This window comes from Gobio gobio (genome assembly GCF_949357685.1).
Source record: "Gobio gobio genome assembly, chromosome: 9".
NCBI classification, from domain to species: domain Eukaryota; kingdom Metazoa; phylum Chordata; class Actinopteri; order Cypriniformes; family Gobionidae; genus Gobio; species Gobio gobio.
Window position 1 is genome coordinate 33,131,999 of NC_137115.1, and position 23,194 is coordinate 33,155,192.

A 23,194-nucleotide genomic window follows, 5' to 3' on the forward strand; every position below is an offset into this window, starting at 1 on the left:
TTATTAGTGGTAACTTCATCATATTAAACTCTCATTTTCTTTTTAAATTCAAATTTCACCGGTTCTGTTTGGTAATGCTAGTTCGCCTTTAAGGAAATGTTGTTTTTCAGAGGTAGAGAGAGATATAATAAAGTTTCATATATTGAATGCACAGTATACTTGTGTTAATCTTGTGTCTACATGTAGAGTGTTGGTGATACTGAGGTGTCCATCATGGCTCAAAATAAAGATTGCTATGAAAGTGGGATTGTTTGCATGAAGTACCTGCTCATCTATGTTGGCCTCACCAAAATCTACTTCAGTGATAACTCTGGTAAACCTGTGAGTACAAGACATAACCATCTTCAGCTGTTTAATGGCCCATTTGTCTTTTCAAACTATGAGACTGTAATTGTTTCAGTGTTTGCACATCTTGTAGTCTGTATTTACTGTAATCTGCGTTTGATTTGAAGTGGTTTTGTGCTTGTCCTCCAGAGCTCATCTACTGTGGTGGGGAGAGGATATGAATTTCAGCTCTGGGGTGCAGGTTACTACACTGTGGTCCACTTCCCTGCTCAAGATCTGACTGTTTTATGGGACCGTAAGACGACTGTCCATATTCGTGCTGGGCCCCAATGGAAGGTCAGAAATCGTTCTCTTTTGAATGAGCAGTATAATGTTACACTGTATAAACCATATATCTGATTAGTATGTATTTGGCTGTGTTTTTAGGGTCAGATGAGTGGTTTGTGTGGAAACTTTGACATGGTAACAGTAAATGACATGACCACAGCCGGACATATGGAGGTCAGCAACGCACAGGCCTTTGGGGACAGCTGGGCTGTTGGACAGGTATGACACCTAGCTTTAGGATACTTCTGTCTGAGACTGGAGTACACTACAGTTAATGTACACTACCGTTTAAAAGTCTGGAGTCAGTAATACTTTTCGGGTAACACTTTACAATAAGGTTTCATTCATGGGCGTCGGAATCAAAAAAAATGTGAGTGGGTCCTCAGAATTTTTTTTACTGGAGTAGATGCAAAATATAATATAAAGTACAAATATACCACTTTACTTGCTAAGCGAATAGTTCTGAAAGACAAAATTACGGGAATCGCTATTTAATTGAGATCCGCAGTAGTGTAGGGGTAAGACGTATGGCATCTAGTTTTGACACAAGTCGACCCACGGTTCGAATCCGCCTTTCACCGAGTTCAATCTTCTCCCTTTTCCCATCACATATCAGATCGGAAAGGCATTTATTTTCAATAAAAATGACGAAAATATTAGAAAAGTGGAAATAAAGCGTCTAACATGTGTTTAATAATAAGTGTTTATCAATTAGGGGTAGGTAAACAGACGTGCTAAATGTTAGAGACGATAAAAGTGAGTGGGTCCAATATCATTGATCGTAAAAAGTGGGTGGGTCTTGTCCCTCCCACATACAATGGTTCCGACGCCCATGGTTTCATTTGTTAACATTAGTTAATGTATTAATTCACTTGGACTAACAATGAACAATGCATTTGTTAAAGTATTTATTATTCTTTGTTAATGTTAATATTTCACAGTATTATGACTTTTACTGTGTTTTTAAACAATTAAATGCAGCCTTGGTGCGTTGCATTCAAAACATTAAAAGGTCTTACTGACACCAAACATTTGAATGGTTGGGTACCCTGATAATTTACCATGGTGGTAACCATAGCTTCTGCCATAGTTTTTTCACTACTGTAAAATCATAATAATGGTACTGAACACTAGTTGCACTTTGCTCTGAAGTTTGACTTAACAGCAAATCTTTTAATTATGTGTGTTGTGTGCAGTGTGAGAGCGATTTTGTAGTTCGCAGACCGTGTGAAGGAGATCTCAGCCGGCAGCCATATGCTAAGCGAGAGTGTGGCGTCCTCTACAGTGACGTATTCGCTCCATGTCACAATGTGGTGAGCAGCTCTCCTCTGGGGTTTAAAACACATTTGGCCTACAGATAAAAAGGCCACGTCTTACCCACAGACTGGCAGACTGCATCAGATACACACACACAGACTGTCTGCGATGAACCAACTGATAGAAGCTTTGAGGTGGTTTGCATTTCTGAATCATGTCACTAGGGGGCTGTATAGGTTTGAAAAGCTAGAACATTCCACCAGCAACGCATTCAGGTGAAAGTCCTGAGTGTGTGTTGCGTTACCAATTGTGTGTTTTTGACTAGCTAATTGTGATTTTAGATATCGTAATTAATCCTTGTGGACCCCCAGGTGGATGTGACCTGGTTCTATAAGAATTGCCTAACGGACACCTGCAACTGCAACCGTGGGGGGGACTGTGAATGTCTGTGCACCAGCATTGCAGCATATGCACACAAATGCTGTCAAAACGGCATCACTGTGAACTGGAGATCCCCCACCGTGTGTCGTGAGTACAAGCACACATAATGAACCAAGTGACCTTTTGACCTGGTCGAGCTGTCTGTCATTGTAGGTTAACACACATATACAAACTAATATTTCTAATGCAAAACAACATTTGCTGTCGTGGTCTGTTTATATATGAGTCTAATTCTAGATTCTGTTTCAGTTGCTTATTTGTCACATTAAATAAGTTACTTTGTAAATGCAGTTTCATGGTGCTTTTTAAACTGGCAATGTTGAAATCATGCATGCAAACTCATGATACAATGTGAATTCCGCTAATACAAGTATGTTTTTTTTAACAGCATATGACTGTGAATATTACAACCAAGGTGGGACTTATCTTATTTTGTATTTTTGCATAGAATAATCTGGAAGTGGCTTTTAGCACCAGATCTTTCCCTAAACTTTTTATTTATCATTGTATATTTAGAATTGGGAGAGGGTCCGTTCACTCTGTCCAGCACAGAGCAAAATGACTCCGACTGTGTGTTTGGGGCAAACGTCAGCAGTGGTGAAGTGTTTCCCCTCCTGAGGACCAATGCTCAACCCAGCACCATTTTCCACTTCATGATCACAAATGGACTATACAAGGACCGAGCCTCCAGTGAGAACACACTCTTCACTTCAATAACAAAACAAAAAAAGCTAAACAAATTGCAGACAAAATAGACTGAAACTAGAATGCGCATTGGTAATTTGCATGCTTTGATGTGAAATACAATGATCTGTTGTTTTCAGTGTCTCAGAGCAGCTTGGTTTGTAGTAAATGTTGCTCCACACGAGCTCCATCTCTGCAAGCACTGTAAGTTTGGGTCATGCATTAGAAAATGCAATATGTGGCAGCCCTTTTCCCAATTTACTAATGAGAATCGTTTGTTTATTTTTGATAAATCTGTTGTCAAAAAATAGAAGATTTAAGTTCTCCCAGTGGTTTACTGCCAAAGTAAAATCTCTATAGTTTAATGTCTGAAAGCAAAGAAATGAAGATAGTCATAAATATTAGTACAATAATAATACTTTTTTTTTTTTAAAAATAATAAGCAAATAGAATATTATTTTTAATGATACATATTATTATGGTTGTTTTTTCATTATTTTTGTGTATTCATATTGAATGGGGAGGGGGGGGGGCATTTTTCCTTCTTTTTTGTCCTTAGCTTACCTCATATCTTATTAGACAATGGAATATAATTGGCCAATCTTATCTGTACCAATCTGATTACAATCATATTTTAAGTCTAAAGAGTAGCATCTACTGATATTTTGCTGTGTTTAGGACTTCCTGTTGTCTCACTGGAGTCTGCAGAGAGGCCCAACTACTTCCTGTGTGTTACTGGAAACCGTGGGTTACGATTGGAACACTGGCAGAATGGGGAAGACTTTCGACGGCAGGCGACTTTCATCCACCACCAGGGCTTATGGTTACCTGGGCGATCATCCTTTGAGTTGCACAGCCAGAAAGGCGTCTTCCTCACCCTCTCACACACGCACGCACATGCTCAAAACTATGACCTTACGTACAACTTCAAAATCAGCAGCAGTTTTATCATTGAGGGTAAGACTCTTCTACAAATATCTATGCATATATCTGCAAATACAATTTATCTTATTATCACGTTTTGTTTTCTCACATTATCTGTACTGAATTTGGGGGAAATGTCTGTGGAATTTATTTAAACATGGTGAAATGTTTTAAACAGCCGAGGGTGCTACACCCTTATTGAAAGCTGAACATTTTTAATAAGTATTTAATTGAGATTGGATGCTGCAATTCTTCAGAAATTCTGCAGATTTCTGCAGGTGCAGATTTGTGTGGGCCTGCTTATCATAAAAGCTCATATTACACCGAAACTACACCCAAATATCTCTAATAAGCTTCCAAGTACCAGGTGGTACTCTCTAAAAATGTACCTACCTATTTCAAGAGGCTTTCTGTAATGTTGATGTTATTTTTTGTGTCTGTGTATGGTGGTTGTGTTCCTGCATATTAGAGAGCAGTTTCGTGATCCCTTACCGCTTGATGTGCGAGTGGAAATATCACGCATGTGCCAGTCCATGTGTGAAAACATGCAATGACCCCGATGCCACACGCTGCCAGTTTCTACCTCCGTAAGATCATGCATGTGCTTATACTATAATAATATATATGACAATTTTACGAAAGGTGCTTGCTAAGGCATTGTTATGTTTCACTCCAAAATCAAATGAAAGATATAAAAAAAAATAAAACCTTTTAGGACAGTTGTTCTCAACCAGGGGGCGGAGCCTCAGAAACTTCAAGGGGGACTTAAGATTAAAATAACCATTAAATATTAATATAGTAAATTAATCAAACTCTATTTTAAAAGGCTAATAACGTAAAATGATGATGTGAACTGGAATGCATTTCTTATAAGTACAATATAATAAAATAAAAATAATAAAACCCTTAAAATATTTGTTTTTCCCCCTCAATAATTCGTTTTTTAATTGAAGAACATAAAGTTCTTGAAACTTCTGAAATCACTAAATTTACCGTGGTTAATTAATTTAATTAATATCAATACTCCCTGTTTCTGTTAATAAAAAAGTGTTTGAAAACAAACTATTGCTTTGTCATAATTACAGCAGAAATACCGAAAATAATTTATATGGATGAGCCTTCAAATCAAAAAGATACAGTCTTGATACAGTTATAAACATACTTTTTTTATGATAATGGGAATTACAAAAAATATTACATTTAAACATCAGAACACATATCAGTAATTTTGTTGTGAATATGTACTTACTTGTCATGAAAATGTCAATGTGTCACAATGCAAAAATCTTAAATAGGCTTCCTGGTCTTTATGCACAGTATAATATGACTCACCCTCACAATTTATTCAGGAAAAGTACAAATCAAGATCTAGTGTGTTGTCTTTCACTCTCTAAACTGGTTTAGGGTTGAAGGTTGTTTTCCACGCTGTCCCAAGTCTATGCTGCTGGATGAAGTGACCAGGCGGTGTGTGTACAAAGAAGATTGTATGTGTGAAACCATAGTTTAATAACTTTCATCATCTTTTCTAAACATGTACACATTTAGATTTGTCTTAGCACCTGTGTTGTTTCTAATGTGCTTGTTGTCGCAGGTGTGATGCTATCTCCAACTCCGACTCCTTACATGTTTGTGACCCGATCAAACCAAACCACGGCGGCTCCCACCTCTGCTCCTACAACCACAACTACATCCACAACAACTCCCTCCACCACAACAGCAACACCAAGCACAGCTCCGAGCACAACTGCCAGCACTACAATCGTAACTACACCTTTAGAAGTAGATGATTTAATTGGCAGCCCAACTACACCAACATTACCACCAACCACACTCTCTTCAACTTTGGCCACAACCACGGCCACTGAAACTCCTACGACTCCCTCTCCACCAACCACAGAACCCCCTGTAGTCAGCACTGCTCCGCCCACCACAACAGACACGCCCACTACTACACAATTTTTTACCACGTTAGCATTACTTACCTCGACCACAGAGGTGCTGACCACACCCGAGGCCACCACCGAACCAGAGACAACCTCTCCGACCACCACCACCATCCCGCCTGTTACAACCACCACTGTCGTTACGACTGAGACCACAACTTCAGAACCTACTTTAACAACCATCACCACAGAGACAACATCTGTCTCCTTGACGACCGAGGAGCCCTCGACAACTACAGCAGTAGTTTCAACAACCTCTGAGATGATGCCTTCACCCTCTCCTTCACCTGAGACAGCCGGAATAACAACAGTTCTTCCTCCGTTACTTATACCCACAGGACCCTGCACGGTAAGAGTTTGTGTGTTAGTAATTCTTATTGTGGCTATTGCAAAATATTTTTGTTTTAATATTCAATAATATTCATGGTATCACACTGTTGCACGCAACAGTAAACATACACCGTGGACTTGTGAATTAATGATTCTTGGTTCTTTTAATGAATCAGTCAAATAGTCTCACAAATCAGTTATGATCTCATGGGTTATAAGTTTGAATTTGTTTGAATACGTAGGAACTCAGTAAGTGAATCAGTTGAATCTGTTGTTGACTTGCTCCCTGAATTGGAAGTCATTACTTTTGTCATGTCAAACTCAAGATAACTGAATGAAACTGAATAAAAAGCTGTTACTCATGTGCACCTAAGACTCATGAGCAGGGCTTGACATTAATACTCGCCAAGCCGCAAAATGTGTGTGGATTTCAGCAATGACGTGTAACGCAGTTACTCCTAATAGCCACTTTGGCGGGTTTAATAGCCTATATATAGAGATTTTTCAATTGTAGTCTTGTAGTCTTCTGAAATAATAAACTTAGTACCATGTAGTATCGATTTTATTGATGCATATCGATTACTGAAATATCTGAAATTATACTCATTTCCAATAATTTTCCGAAGAATACCGGTAGATACACACTTTCTCGCTCTCTCATTGTTCCAACAGCGGGTTGTCACACAAACGTGCTTTTCCTCACTCACTTGTTTCATTTGCTCTGGGTGAATATTGTTGGTGTTACAGCAGGACTTGAATTTCGGCGTGGGATTGCGCGTATTGCGCATAATTTTACTAATTCTCGTAGATTTTGTTCTCACACTCAAAGTGCGCGCACATAAAGCCACCTCTCAGTACTAGATTGAGTTCTTTTTCGCTGCTTATTGTGCTTAATAAATCAAAAACACACAAAATAATGTCAAAATGCCAGTCTTGGTGAGTATTCACATAAACACAGTCAGTTATTAAGTGAACATAAACATAAGAAAAGAAAAAGCATGTGTAACACTATAATGGATCTGTGTGTCAGGTCTTAAAGCAGCACAGCAGCCTAAAATACCTGGCCAAATTATGAGATAATACAAAAACTATCTATAGAGGGTATGCGCATGATCACCGTCGGATGGAGTGACTTTGGTTTTCAGTGTGAATGCTACGAAAAACACACAAAAGAACTTTGAGATTGACTGTAAAAATTGATTTGGCAAGAAATCAGAGGTATATTTTTATAGACTGCCGAAAGCTACATAAAAGAGAAACAAATGGATCGCTGAAATTCACAGAAACAACGTGACTTCAGGCAGCAAAACATTGATTTGCAGTTATCATTTTGTCAATATGTTGAATTTTGGGGTAAAATCATACCCCATATTTTGTATTGTTATAGACTGTATTGACAATTCATCAATTAAATATTTACCATATTTAGAGCTGGACGATATAACATTGATATAAGTAATCACCTGGATTTAGGCCTACCTATTTTGTATTTATATAAAGTGTTCACAGGCAAATTTGCTTTATGTATTTCCCTGGCATCGAAATCAGGCACATATAAATGTCAGGAAACCTGACATTCCTGGCTGCACGTCAATATCCATGGATCATTGGATCTTTGGTAAGTTGTAAGGAACACTATATCGAGTCCAACCTTTAGTTTAAACTGATAATCGTTTGCTTTACTCACATTTTCACAGTTTCCCCTATTAAATCCAGTCATGCAGCAGCTCTTGTGTTCAGCTGAGGGGGGGCGTGTTCCGGCGGGAAAGTGACGTCAATGCATACCCTCCCTATGGCAGTTTTCCCCCATGGTATCAATGTCAAAACTGTGGCCAGTGAAAATCCTTAGCGGCTAGTAACTTTGAAAAACTACTATCCACAGTGGCTGGTGAGCAAAAAAGTTAAAGTCAAGCCCTGCTCGTGAAATATGTGTATTTAGTGAGTGATTATTCATACAACAACTTGTAGTTATAGATTCAGAATCAGGAAATCGTTCAAATCTCATTCCTAGTGTGTCTGTGTTCTCCAAGAAAAAAAGTTTTCCCTTTTAGATGCTGTTGAATCATTTTCTCTGAGTTATCAGTGATGGTTTCAACACTATTAAGTGAGAGCTGATGTCTTCCATTTCCCTCCCTGACTTGGATACCTCTCTGACACATTAACACACATGCCCATAAATATACACATCCTCAAGATTAATCGTTGATCCACATAGTGTGAACACTTCTACCAACCTTAACTCCTGGATCTTGAGCATTCCTGTCCACTTGCCAGGATGTTGACGCCTGAAGGGAAGCATCATGGGTTAAGATGTGGTACAGTGAATAATTGATGAATCTGTTGTAATACCGTATAACACAAGAACAGACCACAGGCATAAAAAAAAGTTGAAGATAGTTGATCAATGCATACTACCTAAAATCATCCAAAAGTGCCTTATAAAATAGAAATGTTCTGATGTTCTGCGGGTCAGTTTTTGGTGGTAGAAGGGTTTATATGCTCTCTATTTCACGAACATATCTGTTTTGTGTCCATACAGCCTCCATATTCATTGCGCGTGGATGAGTGCAGTGAGTACATCTGCTTTAATGGACAGTTGATGCTGCATAATTCCTCCCAACACTGCAGATATAACATCAGCCAGCCACAGTGCAACTTGCTGGGCACGCCAATCCAGACCAACACAGACCCCTGCTGCCCACTGTGGCAGTGCCCATGTAAGACATACACACTTTCAGATTTTCTCTAGATGGGAGATATTTATGCCAGTGTTCATTTAGTATTATCTTCACTACCGTAAGAAATTCATATTTTTATTCAACAAGCATACATTAAACCGATCAAGAGTGAAATATTTAATGTTATAAAAGATTTCTATTTCAAATAAATGGAACTTTTTATTCATCAAAGAATCTTGAAAATGTCAAGCAGCACAACTGTTTTCAACATTGACAAGAAATTATAAAAAATGTTTTATATTAGAATGATTTCTGAAGGACCATGTGACACTGAAGACTGGAGTGAAAATTCAGCTTTGCATCACAGAAATAAATTTAATCTACCGTATATATTCACATTGAAAACTGTTATTTTAAATTATAATAATATTTCACAATATTACAGTTTTTACTGTATTTTTCATCAACTAAGCACAGCCTTGGTGAGAGACCCCAAACTTTTGAATGGTAGTGTATATATATACTGTTATATAATAGTATGCACAGTCATGTGAAAATGTGAGGACACCCTATTGAATTCCATGGTTTTCTGTATCAGGACATAACAAAAAACCTCAGATGAACAACAACACATGATATATCACACCGTGTCATTATTTATTTAGCAAAAATAAAGGCAAAATGGAAAAGCCATGGGTGACAAAGTTAGGACACCCTTACTGTTAACAAAGGAATTAAGAGGGTAAGTAGAAGTCAGGAACTGCTAATCAAATGCCTTTGATTAATTGATCATCAGCAAGTGTGAGCAACTCTATAAAAGCAGAAGTTTTGACAGTTTGCTGGTCTGGAGCCTTCAGGTGTGTTAACGCAATTCCAAGGAGGAAAGACATCAGCAATGTTCTTAGAGAAGCAATTGTTGCTGCCATCAATCTGAGAAAGGTTATACAGCCATTTCCAAAAGATTTGAAGTCCATTTTTTTACAGTAAGGAAGATTATTCACAAGTGGAAGACATTCAAAACAGACACCAATCTTCCCATGAGTGGACGTCCCAGCAAATTCACCCCAAGATCAGACTGTGTAATGCTCAGAAAAATTGCAACAACCCCAGAACTAAACCTCACACTATACGGGCCTCAGTTAACATGTTAAAGTACAATGAAAGTACTTTTTATGAAAGTTCAAGTATGGCATGTTTGGAATGGTTGCCAGGAGAATGCCTATTCTCTCACATGGCAGCATGGCTTAGGTTTGCAAAGTTGCATCTGAACAAACCAAAAGACTTCTGGAACAATGTCCATAAATCCACAGCACCAAGTTTGGTGAAAACCAAAAGAGCATATCAGCACAAACACCTCAAAAAGTCAAGCATGCTGGTGGAGGGGTGATGATTTTGTGCTTGTTTTGTAGCCACAGGACCTGGGCACCTCACAGTCTTTGAGTTGACCATGAACTCCTCTGTAATACCAAAGTATTCTAGAGTCAAATGTGAGACCATCTGTCCGACACCTAAATCTTTGCTATAATTGGGTCATGCAACCGGACAATGATCGGAAGATCACCAGCAAATCTACAACAGAATGGCTGAAAAAGAAAAGAAGGACGGTGTTGCAGTGGCCCAGTCGAAGTCCAGACCTCATCCTGACTGAAATGCTGTGACAAGAGCTGTGCATAAACAAATGTCCACAAACCTCAACAAACTGAAGCAGTGTTGTATTGAGTGGAGCAAAATTCCTCCAGAATGATGTGAGAGACTTATAAATCATGCAGAAAATGATTACTTCAAGTTTTTGCTAAATAAATAATGACACGGTGTAATATTTCATGTGTTGTTCATCTGAGGTTTTATTTTCCAAATTTTAAAGGTCCCGTGGCATGAAATTTTCATTTTATGGGGTATTTCAACATTAATATGAGTTCCCCTAGCCTGAATATTGTCCCCAAGTGGATAGAAATGTTGATCGGTGTAAAACCGAGTTCTGGCTGTCTTTCTCTGCCTTTGAGAAAATGACAGGCCAGACGAGCCAATCCTGAAGTCTCCTGGTTTGACGTCCAAGCAGGAACGGTTACCTCCCTTTCCTCCACCCAGAGAATCTGGCACGCCCATGCAAACGCTCGAGAGATCATGGCTTGTAAACGAGTGAATGCTGGCAGTTTCTCAGTGTTTGGATGTACAAATGAAAACTCTTTTTTTCAGTTCCTTCTGATCTGTGATCAGTGATTTCTTATGTGTAGCTAATTATTTATTATTCGTGCACACGCTGCGGCTTCTCTCTCCCCCGACAGAACGGTGTTTTCGTGTTTTCTATCTTGTGGGTCAGTGTTTTTGTACGTCCTCGTCGCGTCTATCTGTTCTTAAATGTGCATACAGTCGGGAGTTTCTGCTCAACATCGGCAGAGCCACATCTTTAGAGATAAACCTCACGCACGCCGAAGCTCGGCCTTCAACATCCCCGACCCCCAGTACTGCATCTGGCCCACAGCGGAGGCACGAAATGCGGTGTGAGATTAAGCAGAAGGGGGGTAAGCGTGAGGGTATCCGGCTAGGCTAGCCAGCTTTCCCCACAATAAACTGGATTACATTCGATTACTGCTGTTGTGTCTTTGTTTGCGCTGTGTAAGTTACTCAATGCGCGTCACTGACGCTTTTCATATGATTGGAACATATCTAGAAATAATGCTTTAATCAAACTTACTAACTCGTTCATCTCGCTGTAATGGTACATTGCATGTGTTACAAAGTTGGTAGAATAATGATGAAGACGGACTCGTGTTTATTCAGAACTGTCAGATACAAACACAATAAACTCGCGCTGACAGACAGCGCTCTCACAACTCAGTAGTTACTATAAATAACTTTGTTAGCAATCGCTCCGTCTCCGTGATGTCCGGTTCGTGAACGAATCATTCTTTTGAATCGGTTCTTTTTAGTGAACCGAACCAGTTCACCAAATCGGACTAAATCGTTCTAAACGGTTCGCGTCTCGAGTCAGCGCTGATCCATAATTTACTAAAGTTACTAACTTTCTGACATGAGTGACAGCCCCTCCGACTAGAAATAAACTAATAACCTGAAGTATATTCTAGTAACTACAACAGTTCACCCTGAACTGAGACATGCTGAGAGAACTGATGAGAAGTGAACTCAGGTCCATCCGTCTCTCTGGCAGCAGCTCGTGCGTCGTAGACCTCGTTAAACCACGCCCCCTCTGCTCATTTCAAATGCAAAGATGTCAGCCAATCACAACAGTGGCCGTTTTTACTGAAGTCTCACAGCAGACACGCCTCTTGAAACAGGGCAGTCAGCCACAGGGCAAACAGCAGTATAGAAAAAATGCCTTTTATTTCTAAATTATGACATTTTATGATGTAAAAATCATACTAACAATATAAGTACACCTCAGGAAACACTATAAAATAATAGAAAAATGCCATGCCATGGGACCTTTAAGACCTGCCAAGCACTAGATGATTTTTTAATTATGTCCTGATACAGAAAACCATGGAATTCAATAGGGTGTCCTAACATTTTCACATGACTGTAGGCTTAGTAATTGATAATTCATATTTTGAATTAGCTTTTATTTTTATATTTTCAGTTTTCATTTTAGTTTTAGCCATTTTATTGTGCTTTTGTCAAGTTTTTTTTTTTTCATTTTAATTTTAGTACTTCAACTTAGTTGGCAAGGCAACATTTTTAATTTTCTTTTAAGTTTTTATGTAATATTTATACTTTATTTTATTTCAGCTTTATTTCAATTACTGAAAGCGATATTTTTGTTGTTGTCAAGTGTTCATCAGAATCACCTTATCACGTTTTGACTTTTAAACTATGTTTGTGTGTGTGTGTACCGTCAGGTCGCTGCTCTATAATCTCTGACCTGCGTGTGATCACATTTGATGGGAATAATGTGGCTCTGTATGATATCGGTTCTTATATTCTGGTCCACCTGCCCAGAGAGAAGATAGTCGGTCACATTGAGAAATGCCTGACCAGTGAGGTAAACCCATGCTAACACTCTACCATGCTATATATATATATATATATATATATATATATATATATATATATATATATATATATATATATATATATATATATATATATATATATATATATATATATATATATATATATATATATATATATATATATATATATATATATATATATATATATATATATATATATATATATATGCTTCTTTATGTTTCTGTTAAATGCTTTACTTTTCCTTCCAGAGTGTGAACTACATCAGAAGACCTGTAAGTGTGTTATTAGCTTATTTATGTTCAAATGTTATTCATTATAATCATCCTAATCAAGGCAACAAGCTTATTTTCTTTCTCACTTCCTGTTAGACTCCCTCTGGTGGAACCTCTGGTCTGTGTTTTAAGAAGCTGAACATTACAACTCACTCATACAGAATTATGATCAACCGCTTGGACAGAAAGGTAAGCAAAGTCTGTTTAGTCATGAATCATGTTATCCTAAACACCTTTGTTAAGGGAATGTGCTACAGGTCTTTTATGTAAGGAAATTATTAGCATTTGATAGCCTATACACAGTTCAGCAGTTTGGGGTCGAAAATATTTTTTTATACTTTTTTCAAAGAATTCTCTTATGCTCACCAAGACTGCTTTTATTTGATCAAAAATACAGTAAAAACAGTAATATTGTGAAATATTATTACAATTTAAAAGACATGTTTTCTATTTGAATATATTTTTAAATGTAATTTTTTATTTCTGTGATGGGCTGGCAAAGCTGAATTTTTAGCATCATTACTCCAGTCTTCAGAGTCACATGATCCTTCAGAAAGCATTATAATAGGCTGATTTGCTGCTCAAGAAACATTACGAATAACTCATGTATCTTATACAGCCCCTTAATCGTGGCGCTTAGAAGCATGAATATATGTTGTTGTGTAACAGTGGTTTGATATGACGCAGGTGTCGGTGAATCAGATTACGGCCCGGCTTCCTCTTACCAGACAGAACCTCCATATTGATGACACCGGGACAATGTACATCATTGATACACCTGGTGGGATCAACATAAAGTGGTACCACAGCACTGGCATTATGGTTCTACAGTACACGGCTCCTGATAATACCTCCACTAGGGGGCTCTGTGGTCAGTGTGTTGCACTTAAACTTTGTGAAACAATGCAATCAAATATAACCCAATTTCCTTTCAGTATCTGTGATCTTATTGTGCACAAATAATCAGTGCATGCTTGTGTAAAATAAACAATGTAACCTGTTTTGTTGATGTAACCAGATTTCATGTAGAGAAATAATATTGACCATTGATGAATATTATTTAGTTTCATTCTGGAAGCTAAATGTGTTTTTATTTTTCTATGTTGCCTTTAATAATTAAGCTGTTTTTGGTCAGTTGTGGTCATGTAAGTGTGTTTGATGTATTTTGTTACCAACATATTTTGTTTCCTTTGTCAGGATGTTGCGATGGTAATCCAGCTGATGACCTGCGCCTGCCCAACGGCACTGTGGTCCGGGATGTTGAGGACATCCCTATGTTTCTGCACGGATGGATGGTGGATACGTCAGAGGATACAGATTACTTCCGCAGAGTGGGAGACAACTGCACCACCGGCAACTGCTCCAAATGTTTCACCATGCTCAACCAGAGACCTTTCTCTAGATGTCACCACAAGGTACTACACACGCAAGCTTGAGCATGGGCATCCCATTTACATCTATTGCTTTTAATATAAGCTCATTTAAATAACTACAGATTAATGTTAACTCTAAAATCTTATTTAGCTGGTTCATATTTAAATAATTAAATAAACATTACATTTTGAGTAAACAAAAGTCGGCCTATAAAGGGAGTTGTTTACTCTCTTTTTTTTTTTTTACCCCATTTTTAGCAATGTTATTATAGTTAAAGGGATAGTTCACCCAAAAATGAAAATTATTACATAATTTACTCACCTTCAAGACATCCTAGGTGTATATATGACATTCTTCTTTCAGACAAATACAATCAGAGTTATATAAAATAAAATGTCCTGGCTAATCCAAGCATTATAATGGCAGGCCAAAATTTGAAGCCCAAAAAAGTGCATCCATTCATCATAAAAGTACCCCATACAGCTCCAGGAGGTTGATAAAGGCCTTCTGAAGTGAATCAATGGGTTTGTGTAAGAAAAATATCCATATTTAAAAAGTGATAAAGTCAATTATCTAGCTACCGCCAGACCGCCTTCTGTGTTCAACTTACGCAGAAAGTGTAATGCCTCTCACAGTTCATCTTTGTGTCAGTTACGCATTTTTTGTAAGTTGAATACGGAAGGCGGTCCGCCGGAAGCTAGATATTTTACTTTATAACGTGTTAAATATGGATATTTTTCTTACACAAACCCATCGACTCACTTCAGAAGGCCTTTTTATTAACCCCCCGGAGCCGAGTGGATTACTTTTATAATGGATAGATACACTTTTTGGGCTGCCATTTACTGCCATTATAATGCTTGTAAGAGCCCGGACATTTTTTTATATAACTCTGATTGTATTCGTCTGAAAGAAGAAAATCATAAACACCTATGATGACTTGAGGGTGAGTAAATCATGGGGTAATTTTCATTTTTGGGTGAACTATCCCTTTAACCAAAATTAAAACAATTAAAAATAATTTATGTCATTGATCAATCATTTTGTAATAGAAATAAAACTGAAAAAAAAGAGAAATATTAATTTAAAAAAGACAACTTACTGTTACTTACTATTTTTACAGTTATGTTTTGTTAATATTCTGAGGGCATTTAGAGAAATTTCATCCCCACTGGATTGTGTACCCATGCAATTTCCCACTCACACTGTACATTGGACGTGACTATTTTATATTGAATTTCTAAATGCTGTTTTGCAGGTTTCTCCAGAAAATTTCTGTGATAAGATATGGGCCGGTGACCTGCATTATAAAGAGCATGAGTGTGACTTCCTGGCTGCTTATGTGGCCATTTGCTACACACATCAGATCTGCTTCAGCTGGAGAAAAAGCAACTTCTGCCGTGAGTGTGTTTACTCTACAGATAATCTACCAGTCAAATGTTTCAAAACATGTGGGACTAAATGTACTTTTCTCAGTCTTAACTTTTGACTGGTAGTATTTTCATTCAGTGTTTTGTATACTTGTGTGTGTGTTTATATTTCACAGCACTCAAATGTCCTCCTGGTAAGGAATATAAACCCTGTGTGAATACATGCAAGACCCGAACATGTCAGAACCGAGATTACTACGAGGAGAGCACCTGTTCTTCTATCAGAGAGGAGTGCGTTTGTAAAAGCGGTACCATCCTGCACAGAGCAGATTCCGCCTTCTGTGTCACCGAGGAACAATGCGGTGAGAATGCCATACGGTGCATTTGCATGCAAAATAAAGTGTTCTTGTGGTAATGGCCTATGTTATGTCCATGTGATCAGTGTGTACGGATAACGATGGTGCTCCACGTGCCCCGGGTGAGGTGTGGAACGGCTCTCTGCGTGGCTGCTGTCTGTTCAAGTGTCTGGAGAATGGTAGTGTGGTTCCTGTGGAGCCCGATTGCAGTTATGAACCTGCCCCGCTGTGTGAGAGGGAGGGAGAGTATGCAGTTGACGTGCTGGAGGAAGGAGTCTGCTGTCCTAAGAAGATTTGTGGTATAAACATATAGTATATCATCCTGGCACCTTTGGTGTACTATTTTCAATATAATATGAGCTGTACGGCAATCATCTCTAATGCTAATCTCACATAAAATACATTATATACTACTGTTCAAAAGATTTTCACAAGATTCTTGCAAATGTTTAGATTGGATCTTTCTGTATGTAAATTATTCATCCTATTTCTCTATCACCTTTCTCTATCCTCTTAAATATGTTTATTCATTTTATTTACTGTTCTTGCCATGAACATGGCCTTTTATGCTGACATGGAACAAACAACCAAATAAATAACTAAACAAATCAAAATGCACATTTAAAATACAGTATTTTTCTTCCAAGAAAATGAAACCAAAATATGCATGAGAAAAAGCTTGCGTCTGTGTTGTCTGTGTGTGTAGAATGTAACCTCACCATCTGTCAGAGAGAAGTTCCTAGCTGTGAGAATGGAGACAAGCTGGGGATTGGCTACAGCGCTCTGTCCTGCTGTCCTGAATACAGATGTGGTAAGAGCTCATGTAATCCTTCCTTTGATTGGTTGTTTTTGTGGTCAGTTGATAAGGGTCAGTCTTCTGATTGGTCTCTGTTAGAATGTGATCCGCTGGCATGCCTGAGTGTCCCTGCGCCGATTTGCAGAGAAGATCAGTTCCTGGTGGAGGTCAGAGGGGCACATCCCTGCTGCTACAGCTACATGTGTGGTAATAATACATTATAAATACTTCAGTTCTAAACACACACACAGACACACACACACACACACACACACACACACACACACACACACACACACACACACACACACACACACACACACACACACATATATAGTACTAAAAATCTAAGGTCGTGGTAAAACAGTATTAAGACAATGCATATAATTAATAATACATATTAAGATGATTATTATTAATAATTATCAAACACTTTAATCCAAAATCTACATTATTTATGAAATTCTGTTCTAAAAGTTGTAACACTATGAAGCCTGTATATATAATTCATTATAAATATACAACGACATACAAGTACTTATAATGCCTTAAAATACACATTATAACATTATATACAAAATATATTTTTTTCTGTGATATTATGGCATGCTGTTGTAATAATTTGCATATGTTTTGCAGTGTGCGAGTCCTGTATTGAACCTATACCAGTGTGTTTGCCTGGAGAGATACTGGCTGTGGATATGAACACCACTAATCACTGCTGTCCGCAGTATCATTGTGGTAGTTATAACTCAAAGTCACTGTACTGAAGTGCCCAGTAATTTTGTGTGTCGTAATGAAACAGAGAAACATGACGTGTTTAAAGCCAGTGTCTTGATCTTTCAGTGTGTGATATGAGTCTGTGTCCTGAGCCCAGTGTGAGTTGTGCTCCTGGAGCTGTGCTTGTGAAGAGACCCATGCCGGACAGCTGCTGCCCAGAGACACGCTGCGGTATTAAACACATGCACATTTACCTAGATATCTCAACTCTAACTTTCCTTAGACTTTATTTTGTTTTTAAGATAATCAAGATAATTATAGTAACTACAGAATAACCCTTACTCAAACCCTCAGATTCACCTTTTGACATTTTAGAAGGCATTATTTTGTCCCTCTATGTACTTTTATTCCTTTTGTGGATGTTTTCTTATCCTTATTTTGGTACTAAAACAATTCCACAGTTGTCTCTTAAAGTACAGCTAAGCTAAAAACAAGCACAAGCACATAGATACAGAAACATTACACTAACAAGTATCATGTGATCGCCATGTTTTGTGAACACGAATACTATGTAAATAGCATCATAAATGCATAAGCTAATCATAATAAGCGAGTCTTGAGATCATTGCATTGGTTACCAGCAGTGTTGGGAGTAACTCGCTACCAAGTAACGCTTTACTGTAATTCCATTACTTTTAGTGGTAACACGCATGTAACTAAATATTTTCTTAATCAAGTAAAGCAATTACAATTACTGAAATTTAAATGAGTTGATTACTCGTGATACTCTCTTTTGTGAAAAATGAACGCTTGCAGACAAGAAGCTCAAATCTAGGCCCTGGCCCAGCCCGTGTCTGCCAGCTTATCAAAATTCTTGGCCTGTTGGGGTTTTTTTTCTAATAACACATTGTTTCAGCCATTAAAATAGTTCAGTTTTGTTTTTAATGTCAAAGTAGTTGTATTTTGTTTCGTTTCTTTAAGTTAAAAATGTTTGGAGAATTTTTTTGTTTGTTAAATTAAAGTCTTTATTTTTTAAAGTGATGACCAAGCGGCCAGCGGCCGACAGTCAGTTAACCTAAACGCTTTAGCCTCTCAAATCAACACTTGAAAAATTATGGTTTGACTGTTCAGTACTGTTCATATTTACATTTAAAAAGCAGACATAGAAGTAACTTAAAAGTTACTTTCCCTAGTAACTAATTACTTTTGATATACTGTAATTGGTAAAGTAATTCAATTACTTTTAAAATAAGGAACTAGTAACTGTAACTAATTACTAATTTTCAGTAACTTACCCAACACTGGTCACTAGTACCTTATAGAATTAATTTTATGTAATTAATAATTACGATCTAGTGCGCACAATCTCCTATACGTTCATAAATCAAAACTAATCTCCAGAAGTGACAGTGCATTTGCGATAGCTGCCCCAAGGCTATGGAACTGTTTACCAGAGAATTTGAGACAATCAACATCTTTGAATGAATTTAAGAAACATTTAAAAACACATTTTACATTAGCTTTTGATCAGGTATGAGTGTTGAGGTATTGATCTTTCAGTGTGTGATATGAGTCTGTGTCCTGAGCTGTAGTTTTTCTTCTTCAATTCTTATTGAATGGTGTGTGTTAATGTTTTAAATTTGTGGTTATTAATTTCTGTCATTCTTTTTTATATAATTTATTTTATTTGATTACATTGTACAGCACTGTGGTCAGCTATGTTGTTTTATTATGTGTTTTATTAATAAAATTGGATCGTATTGGATAGGAACATTTGATGTTAAAACAGTACTGTTAAAACCATTTTTTTTTTAAATAAATACAATAAGATTCAGCAAGGATATGTTAAATTGATCGAAATAGACAGTAAAGACATTTATATTGTTGCAAAGATTTCTATTTCCAATTAGTGTTTTTTTAACTTTCTATTCATTAAAGAATCCTAAAGAATGTATCACCGTTTCCACAAAAAATATTAAGCAGCACAACTGTTTTCAATATTGATAATGATCAGTCAAATCATTATATTAGAATGATTTCTGAAGGATCATGTGACACTGAAGACTGGAATAATGATACTGAAAATTCAGCTTTGCAATCACAGGAATAAATTACGTTAAAATATATTCAAAAAGACATTTTAATTGTTTTAATATTTCACAATATTACTGTTTTACTTTATTTTTGATCAAATAAAATGCAGACTTGTTGGCATAAGAGACATTCAAAAACATATTGTTGTATGCATACACACAGTTACATTTTGTAACATTTGTTTTTGTTGTTTTTAGAATGTCAGTGTCACAACTTTACACTTTCTGTCTGTGCTGCGGTAAGTGCTCTTAAATTTATTCAGTGTGTGTAAATACATTGTATGTAGTCCATTTTGTTGTGTGCATGAATTACATTTCCATAATGAATTGTCCTGTAGCTAACAGTATTATTCCGTGACCTTTGTATTAAAGGGTGAGGTGAAAGTGGAGGATCCAGACCCCGGAGGCCCATGCGGATGCCCGCTTTATCACTGCAGTAAGACTCAAACTAACACTCACACACTCAAAATGCCATGCTATTCAATGAAACTGAAACACAACTCTGTGTTTATGTGTCTCTGTATGCATGTGTGTGTAGAGAAGGCAGAAGTGTGTCTGTTTCAGGGTGTGACAATATTGAACCCGGGCCAGTCTATGGTGCAATACTTTGAGGGGGAACTGTGTTACACGGTTCAGTGCCTCACACATAAAGACCCCAGCACCGGCTTCTACGCCATGGAGGTCACCACTGCCAACTGCTCTGAGAAGTGTGAACCTGTAAGTCACACGACTAAAACAGCTTTCAATATACGTATTAATTGATATTTGTTGCATGCTGTTCCATGAAATTTATGAAAGTCTAGGTTTAAAAGGCACATATCATGGGAGAAAAAAAATTGCTCTTCTAAATTAAATATTTCAATGTATAATGTAGACTTAAGTTAGTCAGAAACGATCTACATGAAGTGATCTACATACAGTGCATCCGGAAAGTTTTTACAGCACTTAACTTTTTCCACATTTAGCTATGTTACAGCCTGTCATTATGTAATACCCCATAATGACAATGTGAAACAATTTTGTTTGAAATCTTTGCAAATTTATGAAAAATAAAAAACGACATTGTCACATTGTCATTATGGTGTATTGTTTGTAGAATTTTGAGGAAAATAATGAATTTTTAATCCATTTTGGAGTAAGCTGTAACAATACAAAATGTGGAAAAAGTGTAGCGTTCTTGATCAAAATTGACCTGATTAACATGAAAAATAACACATTTCACCATTAAATCATGCAGTGAAGTGTTCCGTATGTTTCACAATCACCATATGACATCCAGCGCTGTGAAAAAATAAATAAAATACATGAGAACACATCACTGCCAGAAGTTTATGCCCAAACTTCCATGGCCCGTTTTAAATGATTAAACCTAGAGGCATATCTTACCTTTTAAGGTTACTTTTATCATGTAAACTACCTATATACAGCAGGTTATATGCATATGTGTTTGGGACAGAGGGGAACACGGTCGCATTCTCAGCAGATATATGCTGCCCATCATAAATCAAAGCACGAGACAGAGAGGGGTCAGAGGAGAACACCGGAAAAGTGACAGAATGGACGGTATCTGTTTGCGCGTGCAGTGTAAAATCGGCGTTAGAGAGAGAGAAGAGGATAGTCATGTAAAACTAAATTATAGCTGGTGTTGGTGGATTTCATGGAATAAACAATGCTTGAAAAGTGTAGATTAGACTATATTTCTTATTGTTATATTTTCCCAATATTTAATTTCTTGTGTTATGAATTTAAAATAATATTTTTTTTACATATTTATATGTATATACTTTTTTGGTTTACATACTTTACATACTTTATACTTTTTTCTGCCACTATAGCATCAGGTTTATGTCCCATCATCTGATCCACACGTGTGCTGTGGCTCCTGCAAAAACATCTCATGCTCATATCCCAGTGAAAACGGGACTACAGAAGTATTTATGGTAATCTGCACTCACCTTCTGGTGCTTTTTATTAATGTTAGCCCAAACTTACCCTTGAAGGAAACTTTCTGACATTATTTTCTGTATTTGTGAACATTCTCCCCTTTGAGGATGTTCACAAATGGATGTTTTGTCAGATTTTCTGGGGGCATTTTCAGCAAATGTATCCATAAAAAAATAATACTACTGTAGGTCAGACACACACACACACACAAAACCCCATCATTGTTTTCAGGAAATCAAATGCATTATCCTGATAGGGTTTTTTTTGATGTGGTTTGCAGGCAGGTAGCTCATGGGTGGCTAACTGCACACGGTTCGACTGTATGGAGACTGCGGTTGGGGCAGTAGTTCTAGCCTCTGGAGTTGTCTGTCCTCCTTTCAATGACACAGAATGTATTCAGGTCTGACTCAAATCAATGCATTCCGTTTGCTGCTTCTGTATATTTTTGTTGTTGTTGTTCTAACCTCTGTGCTTTCGGTTTCAGAATGGAGGCGTGGTTCAGACGTATGTGGACGGTTGCTGTAAGACATGTGAGTAGTGTGTGTCTGGGGGTGGCTGTGCTTTCTGGGAATGCTGGGGGCTGTCTGGAACAGCATGATGGAGAAGCAGTGCTGGGCTTACTAGCTGCTGGTTGCATACTGTGGTTAGATGCTCCCTGATGTCTCAGGGGAAAAAATGAGTGCTGCTGTACATATCTCATGGGCCTTTTCATTCTTTTCTTTCAATTTCAATTGTGCTTTTCCTTGTCCTTGTTCCTAAAATACAATGATTGAACATGCCGTAATCTTGGAAGAAATGTATAGATTTTAGCTTGTGTTGTCGGAAACAGGGTTTCTGTGATGAAAGCCTAAGATTGCTATAGAATTCCCCTCTCCACGCGTTCTTAACTTTATCTTTGTCTTTTGTGTAATCTGTGGCTCAGGCTGGTTTTTGTGCTATGGGATTGGTGTTTGTGGTTTTTAACTGTCTTTTGTCAAAGCTTGATGCTTTAGGTATAAACAGGTTCAGATGAATAACTTTAGCAAACCTTGAATTATAACAACGAGTAATTATGTCATCTTTAACCACTAGAATAATCATAGAAAAGTCGTGGGAATTCATAGGTTAAAAGGTGTGGGAACCCTGTATTTTACAAAATATTTATTAAAAAAAAACAAAAGTAAGTCCGCACACTATCTACTTGCAGAAGGATCAAAAATTGCTTTATTTGCAATGTTTCGGTCCCATGACCTTCATCAGGCATCATGGGAGTGAAACTTTTGTAAGTAGATAGTGTGTGGGACTTTCTTTTGTTTTTTGGCTTTTTTGGTTCTTTCTCCTACACACATATCCATTATCTGCAGGTGTGCGAAGGTAATTGTTAATTGACAAAATATTTACTTAAAAATGCACAAAACGAATGGACAG

At 37.4% G+C, this 23,194-nt stretch overlaps 1 protein-coding gene across 1 annotated transcript in view; it reads left to right on the plus strand.

The window, feature by feature from the left end:
- The window catches only part of otogl (otogelin-like), a gene marked incomplete at both ends in the record, with an annotated part of 49,052 nt that overhangs the window by 20,456 nt on the left and 5,402 nt on the right, over positions 1-23,194 (plus strand). The window contains 28 exons of the mRNA XM_079826142.1: positions 187-321; positions 475-621; positions 712-831; positions 1,809-1,925; positions 2,241-2,397; positions 2,699-2,725; positions 2,827-3,000; positions 3,673-3,951; positions 4,388-4,505; positions 5,323-5,402; positions 5,510-6,210; positions 8,731-8,908; positions 12,727-12,869; positions 13,111-13,134; positions 13,231-13,323; positions 13,822-14,005; positions 14,332-14,549; positions 15,767-15,908; positions 16,055-16,240; positions 16,321-16,533; positions 16,941-17,045; positions 17,130-17,237; positions 17,670-17,771; positions 17,877-17,981; positions 20,382-20,560; positions 21,679-21,783; positions 22,068-22,187; positions 22,272-22,317. Coding sequence (XP_079682268.1) covers positions 187-321; positions 475-621; positions 712-831; positions 1,809-1,925; positions 2,241-2,397; positions 2,699-2,725; positions 2,827-3,000; positions 3,673-3,951; positions 4,388-4,505; positions 5,323-5,402; positions 5,510-6,210; positions 8,731-8,908; positions 12,727-12,869; positions 13,111-13,134; positions 13,231-13,323; positions 13,822-14,005; positions 14,332-14,549; positions 15,767-15,908; positions 16,055-16,240; positions 16,321-16,533; positions 16,941-17,045; positions 17,130-17,237; positions 17,670-17,771; positions 17,877-17,981; positions 20,382-20,560; positions 21,679-21,783; positions 22,068-22,187; positions 22,272-22,317 — 4,306 coding nt within the window. The remainder of the gene's footprint in view (positions 1-186; positions 322-474; positions 622-711; positions 832-1,808; positions 1,926-2,240; positions 2,398-2,698; positions 2,726-2,826; positions 3,001-3,672; positions 3,952-4,387; positions 4,506-5,322; positions 5,403-5,509; positions 6,211-8,730; positions 8,909-12,726; positions 12,870-13,110; positions 13,135-13,230; positions 13,324-13,821; positions 14,006-14,331; positions 14,550-15,766; positions 15,909-16,054; positions 16,241-16,320; positions 16,534-16,940; positions 17,046-17,129; positions 17,238-17,669; positions 17,772-17,876; positions 17,982-20,381; positions 20,561-21,678; positions 21,784-22,067; positions 22,188-22,271; positions 22,318-23,194) is intronic.